This window comes from Aureococcus anophagefferens (assembly GCF_000186865.1).
Source record: "Aureococcus anophagefferens unplaced genomic scaffold AURANscaffold_13, whole genome shotgun sequence".
NCBI classification, from domain to species: domain Eukaryota; class Pelagophyceae; order Pelagomonadales; family Pelagomonadaceae; genus Aureococcus; species Aureococcus anophagefferens.
This window is the reverse complement of record NW_008705573.1, coordinates 330,427-338,996: the sequence shown is the minus strand read 5'-3', so window position 1 is coordinate 338,996 and position 8,570 is coordinate 330,427. Positions and strand designations below refer to the sequence as shown.

The following is an 8,570-nucleotide window of genomic DNA, read 5'->3' as shown; positions in this document are numbered from 1 at the left end:
GGCGGCGGCGGCGATCGGGAGCGCTTCGTTCGCCCCGACAGACGCTCGGCCGCGAGCGCGAGAGAGATGTCGAGCAAGACGTGGCCGCCGGCGAGCACTCATTCCCCGACCCTCCCGAGCGCGTGGGAGCGCTGCGAGCGCTGCACGGGGGCCTGGAACGCGTGCGGCGGCGGCCGACGCGTTCCCCCCGCCCGAATGTCGGTCGGCCGCGCGCGGGGAAGCTGCACGCGCACGACGTCGCCGCCGGCGCGCACCCCTTCCCCGACCCCGTTGAGCGTTTGGGCGCGCTGCGAGCGCTGCGCGGGGGGCTGGGATGCGCGCGGCGGCGGCCGGACGGGTTCCCCCCCAAATGTCGGTCGGCCGCGCGCGGGGGAGGTGGGCGCGCGCGACGTCTCAGCCGGCGTGCACTCCTTCCCCGAGCCCCCCGAGCGTTTGCAAGCGCTGCGAGCGCGTCACCGAGCCATGGGACGCGCGCGGCGGCCGCCGGACGCGTTCCCCCCGACATTCGGTCGGCCGCAAGCGGGGTAGGTGGGCGCGCACGACGTCTCCGCCGGCGCGCACCCCTTCCCCGACCCCCCCGAGCGTGTACATACGCTGCGATCGCTCCGCGGGGCCCGCAGACCTCCCCTCGGGCCCGAATGAGCGCTTTCGACGCGAAACCGCCCGCCGCGTTCGCCGTTACGACGTCGTTCCGGGAAAAGCGTATTTTCCGCCTGATCCTCTCCGTAGGGGCTCTCCGGCAAGCCCGGGCTCGCCGCGTGAGAGGCTCTAGATTTTGCGCACTGATGTGGGACACAAATCGAGCGGAGCGCATCGTATGGCTGTCTCGCAACCTTCGGACAAAAGCTACGCCCTTCGGCCAGAAGATCTGGCCTGGCGCCTGCGGCGCGGGCTTCGCAAAAACCTGTGGCAATCTCCTGCGGCAGGCCATCGACGGCGCCAACAGTGCGAGCAGAAATCCTCGCACCTCGACGAGCGGCCGGTCAACAGTGCGAGCAGAAATCGCAGAACAGCCAAGCTGGACGCGCTCGACGCGCTCTACGCCGCCGTCATGTACCGGCGCGTCGCGCTGACGGCGACGGTGGCCTGCGGCGCGCTGCTCTTCATCGGCCACCTCAAGCGCAAGTTCCGGCGCAACGCCTGCGCGGCGGTGCGCGTCTTCATCCACCAGCTGCAGAAGGCGCGCCACGAGACGCTGAAGGTGACGTGGTTCGCGACGCGGGGGTTGGCCGACGGCGACGCGCTCCGCGCCTTACTCGACCCGCGCGTGGAGCTCGTCGTCGTGGCGACGGGCCGCCTCGCGGACGTCGACGCGGCGACGGAGATCCTCGTGAGCGGCGACGCGCCGCCGTACGACGCGGACCCGGGCGGCCTCGCGCGGCTCGCGCGGCTCGAGGCGTTCCTCCGGGCAGCACAAGAGAGCGAAATTCCCAACTTCAAAGGCTCATATCTCGGCCGTTTTCCACTCGTTTCGGCTGATTTTTGGACGAGCGATCATCTCTCGGAACGGTCTCCAAGCGTGGATGTTTTTCCGGAACGCGCGCGCGCGGAACACTCACGTTGAAGCGATGTTGAATCACTCTTGTGCTGCCCAGGCGTTCCTGCAGCCCTACGCGGGCGTGCCCGACGTCGTGGCCAAGGCGCTGCGCCGCGAGCGGCGGCGGCGCAACGTGAACGACCTGACGCCGCTCGTGTGCTGCAACTCGCACCACAACGCGCCCATGACCGCGGAGTTGGCGGTGGCGCTCGCGCTCGCCGCGGCGAAGCGCCTCTGCGTCGCGGACGAGCGGCTGCGCCGGGGCGACTGGCGCGCGCGGGGCCTGCCCGCGCCGCCGCCGGGCTACGGGGGCGAGAGCCCCCTGCCCCAGCTGACGCTGGACGGGAAGAAGGCCCTCGTCGCGGGGCTCGGCGCCGTCGGCTCGCGCGTGGCCGTCGCGCTCGCGGCGCTGGGCGCGCGCGTCTCCGCGACGTCGCGGTCCTGCTCGGCGTCCAGGGAGACGACGCTCGCCTGCGGCGCCGCGTCGGCGCGGGTGACGCTCGAGCCGGCGGCGCGGTTCGTCGAGCTGCTCGCCGGCTGCCGGCTGCTCGTGCTGTGCGTGCCGCTGTCGCCGGAGACGACGGGCCTCGTCGACGCCGCGGCGCTCGCGGCGCTGCCGTCGGACGCCGTCGTCGTCAACGCCGCGCGCGGGCCCGTCGTCGACGAGGCCGCGCTCTACGCCGCGCTCGCGTCCGGCTCCGTCGCCGCGTACGCGTCCGACGTCTGGTACCACTACCCGGCGACGTGGGACGACGCCGCGGCGACGGCGCCCTGGAGCCCGGCCTGCGACCTCGCGGCGCTGCCCGCCGCGGCGACGGTGCTCTCGCCGCACCGCGGCGGCGCCGTCGGGCTGCCGGAGACGGAGCGGCGGCGCTACGCGGCCGTCGCCGACGCGATCAACGCCGTCGCCAAGTCCGGCGACTTCGCCCGCCTCGCCACGGGGCCCATCGGCGGCCTCAACATCGACGCGGGCTATTAAGGCGTGGTGGGCCGTTCCTCGCGCGCGCCGTCGTTTCGCGGGCGCGCGCGCGTCCCGGTCGGGCCCGGCCAGCCCGTCGCCTCAAGAGCCCCCGGAGCCACCGCTGCCTCCGGAGCCTCCGGAGCAATCGCTTCCTCAATCCGCGTCATCGCCACCAGAATAGCTGGAACCAAAGCCATGGTCCGGCGTCCAATCGACGTCGCGGCTGTCGACCGCGCCGCGGTCTCCAGAACTCGTCCCGCGACCACCAGGGGAGCTCCCACCACCGCCTCCGCCCTTGGATTTCAGCTCCGTCGCCTTGGCGTATTTGCCCCGTCCCCGTTGAAAGTCTTGCCGGTCCGCGTCCTTTCTTTGTATTGCGCGATCGCGCGCCAGGGTAGCATTTTGACACCGTTTCTCTTTTTCAGTTAGTCCACGTCCACACACCCAATAACATTTACCACCACATATTCCGTCGTCGCAAGCCCAGCAGGGACAGCAATTCCCTTTGGATAAGTGTTCCAAGCAAGCGCAGCAGCAATTCAGCGTGGCGCTACGACAGTTCTTCGTCACCGCGGCGAGGCAGGCGAGGCCGCGCTCCAGGAGGCCTCCGAGCGCCGCGCTCAGCTTGAACTGGTGCTTGGCCTTGGCCTGCGCCGGCTTCGAGATCGCCGGCTCCTCAGGGGCGACGCCGTCGTCGCGGGCATCGCCGTTGCCCATGGACCGAGGCAGCTAGTACCGCCCGCCCGGCGCGTTTTTTTGGGTCGTGACCGCGTGGCGAGGCTGCCTCGAGGACGTCCACGCCGCGGAGCCGATGGACAATGCCGCAAGACTTTAGGAAGGTTCGTTTGCGACACCTTGCACATTCAACAACATCGCTAACGGAAGCCGCTCTTCGAGCGGGCTGCCTTCCAATGGTCGCGCTCCGCCTCGTCGTCCTCGCCGCGGCGCTGCCGCGCTGCTTCGCCAAGGTCGTCGACTTCGGCAAAGCGGGCGCGACGCCGGACCACTCGAGCCTCGCGACGGAGCGGGCCAACGGCGCCCTGCTCAACGCGTCCCTCGCGTCGCTGCGGCCCGGCGACACGCTCGTGATTCCGAACGCGACCTACCACGTCATGGGCGGCATCGTCGGGCGCAAGCTCAAGGACGTCGTGATCCGGATCGACGGCACGCTCAAGTTTTCGACGCGCGCGGACGACTGGCCGCGGACGGGCGACGGGACCGACGCGGGCGTAATGGCGTGCACGCGCTGGGACGCGCTCGACAACGTCACCTTCACGTCGAGCGGGCTGGGCACCTTGGACGGCCAGGGCGCGGCGTGGTGGGGCTTCCCCGGCGTCGGCTACCTCGAGGTCGGCGAGAACCGGCCGCGGCTCTTCCACGCCGACGGCAGCGTCCTGCATCCGTGACGACTTTCGAGAGATTTTGACCGGGAAAACGATGAAAAATCGTTACCGACGCATGTAATAGGCCGACGGCGGCCCGAAGGACGTGCTCGTCGAGAACCTGCGCTTCGTCAACTCGCCCGACTCAGCGTCCTGTGGCGGTGACGATTTTCGAGAGATTTTGACCGGGAAAACGAAGAGAAATTGTTACCGACATGCTTCGTAGGCCCTACTGGACCTTTTTTTTCGACGGCGTGGAGAACCTGGAGGTGCGCAACTGCCACGTCGACGCGCGGCGCCGCGCGTCCGCGACGACGCACGACCTCTACGAGCTCACGGCGTTCAACACCGACGGCTACGACGTCACGGGAAGGAACGTCTGGATCCACGACAGCAGCGTCTGGACCCAGGACGACGCCGTCTGCGTCAAGGACGGCTCCCGGGACATGGTCTTCGAGCGCATCGAGGCGTCCGGGTTCGGGCTCACCATCGGGAGCATCGGCGGGACGACGGTGAAGAACATCACCTTCCGCGACATCTACTCGCCGAACCCGTTTAAGGGCATATACCTCAAGTTCCGGAGCGACGGCGGCGCCGTCGAGGACGTGACCTTCGAGAACGTGAAGCTCCAGTCGCCGGAGCAGTGGCCCATCTGGATCGGCCCCGCGCACCAGTCCGACTCCGGCAACCCCTGCGCGGCGCACCCCTGCTCGCTCTGCTTGCCGACGGACCCCTGGGCGACCTGCGCCGCGCCCGTCGCCACGTACCGCAACATTTTGCTCAAGAACGTGTCCATCGATTCTCCCAAGAACTCGCTCGGCGTCATCCTGGGCAACGCGTCGTCGCCCATGGAGAACGTCACCTTCCACGACGTCGTCGCCACGAACCTCAACGACGACGGCCACTGGAGGGAGGCCCAGTACCTCTGCGAGGGCGTCGCCTCGGGCTACGCCACGGGCAAGACCAACGTCGTCCCGCCGTGCTTCGAGGACCGCACGGATAAGTAGCTTAGGTGCCGTACTCCGGCAGCCTGCCGTCGATGACGACGGGGTACGCGGGGTTCTCGAACATCGCGACCGGCCAGCCGCTGGCCTCGAGGACCCAGGGCGGTTCGGGCTCTTTCCAGAAATCGAGGATCTTGTCGAAGATGACGTCGGGCAGCGCGCTGCTCCCGAAGAGGCCCGCCAGGCGCTTCGGCGGCGTCGCGCGGCCTGCGAGCGTGAGGTAGCGCAGCGCGTGGAGCTTGACGACGGGTTCGCGCACGTATCGCTTGAATCCGCCCGCGGCGCGCGCGGCCGCGGCGTCGCCGAGGGGCGCGCCCGCGTCCGCGTCGTCGAGCGCCCGGGCGGCCTGGGAGAGGCGCGCGTCGACGTTGGCGACGTCGACGAGCCGGACGACGTCAACGCGGCCTGCTAGGGTGTCGACGTCGAGCAGAGCGGCCGTGACGACGTCGTCCGACGACGGGACCGCGAGCCGCGTCTCCGCCGCGACCGGTCGCGATCGCCAGGCGATCGCTATCGTGACCACGTCGGGGCGCGCGTGCCGCCGCCGCGGAATCGTCACGGCGTAGTCGACCAGCGCGAAGCCTTGGAACGACCTCGGCGGTTTCCGAAGCCGCGGCGTCGCGGCGGCGAGAAACGCCTCGACGTCCAGCGACTCCTGCTTCATGAGCCACGGGTCAGCGTCCAGATTCGGGTTGACGACGTTCAGCCACGGCCGCGCGCCCCACCACCGCGGGTCCGCTTCGAGCCGCACGAGCGGCGGCTTCGTGCTGAGCTTCAGATGCGGCATCCGCGAGCCTGCGGGGCCGAAGCGCAGGAACCGGAGCGCGTCGCCGCAGTTGAGGGCGAGGAGCACGGTGCCGGCGACGTCTCGCACGCACGCGGCGCCGGGCGGCTCGGCGCCGCGGCACGTCGAGAAGGTCGTCGTCGCGGACACGCCCCGCGACCCGCTAGAGGGCCGCCACGCCACGGAAACGTGCCACTCGGAACCCTCGTCGAGGTCGAAAAATGTGGAAGCGAAACAGACCGCGGCGGACTGAGTCTCCGCGTACACGAGTCGTCGAAGATTAGAGCGTCCCTCGTCATTGGCGACCTCGGGCAGCGCCAGGACGCGCGTCGCGTCGTCGACGCGGAGCGGCGCCGCGGCGCCTGTCAGATTCGCGCGCCACGCGAGCAGCCAAGGCGTCGACCGCTCCGCGCCGAGCACCCACTCGCCGTCGCGACTAAATCCGAGCACGAGAGTGCGCCGCGGTTCCGGGCACAGCGCGGCGTAGGCGATGCGGCGCAGCGCCGGCGCGCACTCAATCTTCCGCTTGAGACCGCGCGTCCCGCCGCGCGCCTCCATCGTGGCTACGGCGTCATCGATGGGCTTCGGATCCGGCGGCCCGTCGCGCACCTCCATCGTGGCTTACGCGACGCACGAGCTATTGATGCGCTGCGAGAACAGAACCGTGCACGCAGCAAAAGCTAATCAAATTCGATTCCCATGCTGCGCTCGCTTCAGCATCGATTCAACGTGTTCGAAAGTTTGCGCAGCCAATCAGCAGCCCCAATGACGAGTGGCGGCAAGAATCAAGCAAAGGCGACTGCGAAGGCGACCTGTCCACCTCCGCTGCGAAGTGGACACGACCGCCCGGGTCCCATCGGGCGCGACGCGACGCGCCGCGCCCGCCTCCTCCGCGCGCGCCGGACGCGCGCGTCGCAGCGCCGGTTCGAGGCGGACGCCGGCGCCATGGCCGAGGCGGCGTCGTCGTCGTCGCGGCGCCCCGCGCGCATCAAGCCCAATTGCGCCGCGGCCGACGACGGCGAGGAGCACCTCTGCCTCATCTGCCTGAGCAACGCCGACGACCACGAGGACCGGGCCCGGGGCCTCGACTGCGGCATGTGTAGCGCGTGCGGCACGTTCTACTGCTGCGACTGCAAGCCGGAGCTGAGCCGCCGCGCGGCGCTCGCGGCGGGCGACGCCAAGTACCGGGCCTTGGGCTGGGACAAGTGCCCGGCCTGCCGCGAGCCCCTCCGCGCGTCCCACGAGGAGAACGTCGTCCGCCTCGAGAAATTGCTGGAGACGCGGACCGAGGGCCGCCACGTCGTCCGCGTGCAGTACAAGCTGGGCCTCGCCTACGAGCTCGGCCGGGGCTGCGTCGTCGACGAGGCGCGCGCGGCTCACTTCTACGGCCTCGCGGCGGAGGCGGGCCACGTCCGCGCCATGTTCGCGCTCGCGATCGCCGTCGACGAGGGCCGCGGCGTCGCCAAGGACGAGGCCCTCGCGGCGGCCTGGTTCGCCGCGGCGGCGCACCGCGGCGCCGCCAAGGCCCAGTTCTCGCTGGGCATCCGCTTCGCCGAGGGCCGCGGCGTCGACAAGGACCCCGCGCGCGCGGCCGAATGGTTCTCCGCGGCCGCCGCGCAGGGCCACGCGAAGGCGGCCTGCAACCTCGGCATCATGCACGCCGCGGGCTCCGGCGTCGCCCAGGACGACACGCTCGCCGCCTTCCACTACCGCCAGGCCGCGCGCGGCGGCGTCGCGCGCGCCATGTTCGACCTCGCGTGCCTCTACGCGCGCGGCCGCGGCATGGCCAAGGACGACGTCGCGGCGCTCGCCTGGTGCACCAAGGCCGCGGACCTGGGCGACGGAACGGCCATGGTGGCCCGCGGCGTCCCGACTCGCGCGACGGTCCGCGCGCCGCGGTCCGCGCGCGCCGGCGCCATCCCCCGTCCTCACCCGCGCCCCCGCCCGCAGGTGAACCTCGCGGCCATCTACGCCCAGGGCCGCGGCGTCGCGGCCGACGGCGACGCCGCGCGGAAGTGGCTCGACCGCGCGCGCGACGCGGGAGCGTCGTCCGGCGCGGGCGCGACGGCGGCCCTGGCCAAGCTCATCGACGCGCAGGCGCCGCCGCCGCCGACGCCGCCGAGCCGGTCGCGGCTCCGCGCGCCGGCCGTGAAGGCGAACGCGACGGCGTCCGCGACGGCCGCGTGGTTCGCGCGCCTCGGCGTGTCGTCGCCGCGGACGCCGCGGTCGCGGGCCCTCGCCTGAGCCCGCGCGCCCGCCCCTCCTGCTCCCCGCCCCTCCCCCTGTTCCGAAAATTCACTTTTGTACTGCATGTTGACCATTTTGGGGACGCGCGCTGACTGATGCCCTCCCTTGTTGAGCCTGTGCTTGAAGTTGTAGTGCTCTGGTTTGAGCTCTTATGGTCTTGTGCTAGCCTCGTCGCTTTTGCAGCTTGACGGCGTCTCATGGCGCGCATGACTCTCCTCCTCGCGCTGTGCGCCGCGTCGGCGACGGCGGCGTGGTCGCCGGCGACGCAGCACCGGCGACGCGTCGCGCTCCGGCGACCGGACCGCAGGCTCGCGACGCTGCGCCTGCGCGGCGGCCTCAGCGTCGCCGGCGTGGCGTCGACGCTGGGCTCCACGGGCGTGCAGAAGATCTTGGAGCTGGGCACCATCGCGTCGCTCGGCGCGTCGCTGCGCGGCACGCTCGACCCGGCGGCCATCACCGGGCTCCTCCTCAAAGCGCTCGTGCCCTGCGTCATCCTCAGCTCGCTGAGCGCTCTATCGTTCGGCCGCGACCTGGGCGCCGTCGTCGCCGCGGGCGCGGCGCTCGTCGCGGTGCAGATCGCCGCCGGCGCCGCCGCCGCGCGGCTCGTCGTCCGCGCGGACGCCGGCGACGCGCGGCGGCGCGCGATGCGCCGCGC

At 71.2% G+C, this 8,570-nt stretch overlaps 2 protein-coding genes across 2 annotated transcripts; both read left to right on the top strand.

Moving 5' to 3' along the window:
- Window positions 1–1,051: 1,051 nt before the first annotated feature.
- Window positions 1,052–2,516, top strand: AURANDRAFT_65110 (hypothetical protein; the record flags this gene model as incomplete). The annotated part of the gene is made up of 2 exons (XM_009040120.1): window positions 1,052–1,468; window positions 1,596–2,516. 2 exons carry the CDS (start codon window positions 1,052–1,054, stop codon window positions 2,514–2,516), a joined length of 1,338 nt encoding a protein of 445 aa, XP_009038368.1.
- Window positions 2,517–6,979: 4,463 nt separating this feature from the next.
- On the top strand, window positions 6,980–7,705 carry AURANDRAFT_5099 (hypothetical protein; the record flags this gene model as incomplete). Its single annotated transcript, XM_009039881.1, has 2 exons — window positions 6,980–7,522; window positions 7,619–7,705. Coding segments are annotated over 2 exons (630 nt in total), but the record flags the coding sequence as incomplete, so codon positions are not given.
- Window positions 7,706–8,570: the final 865 nt, after the last annotated feature.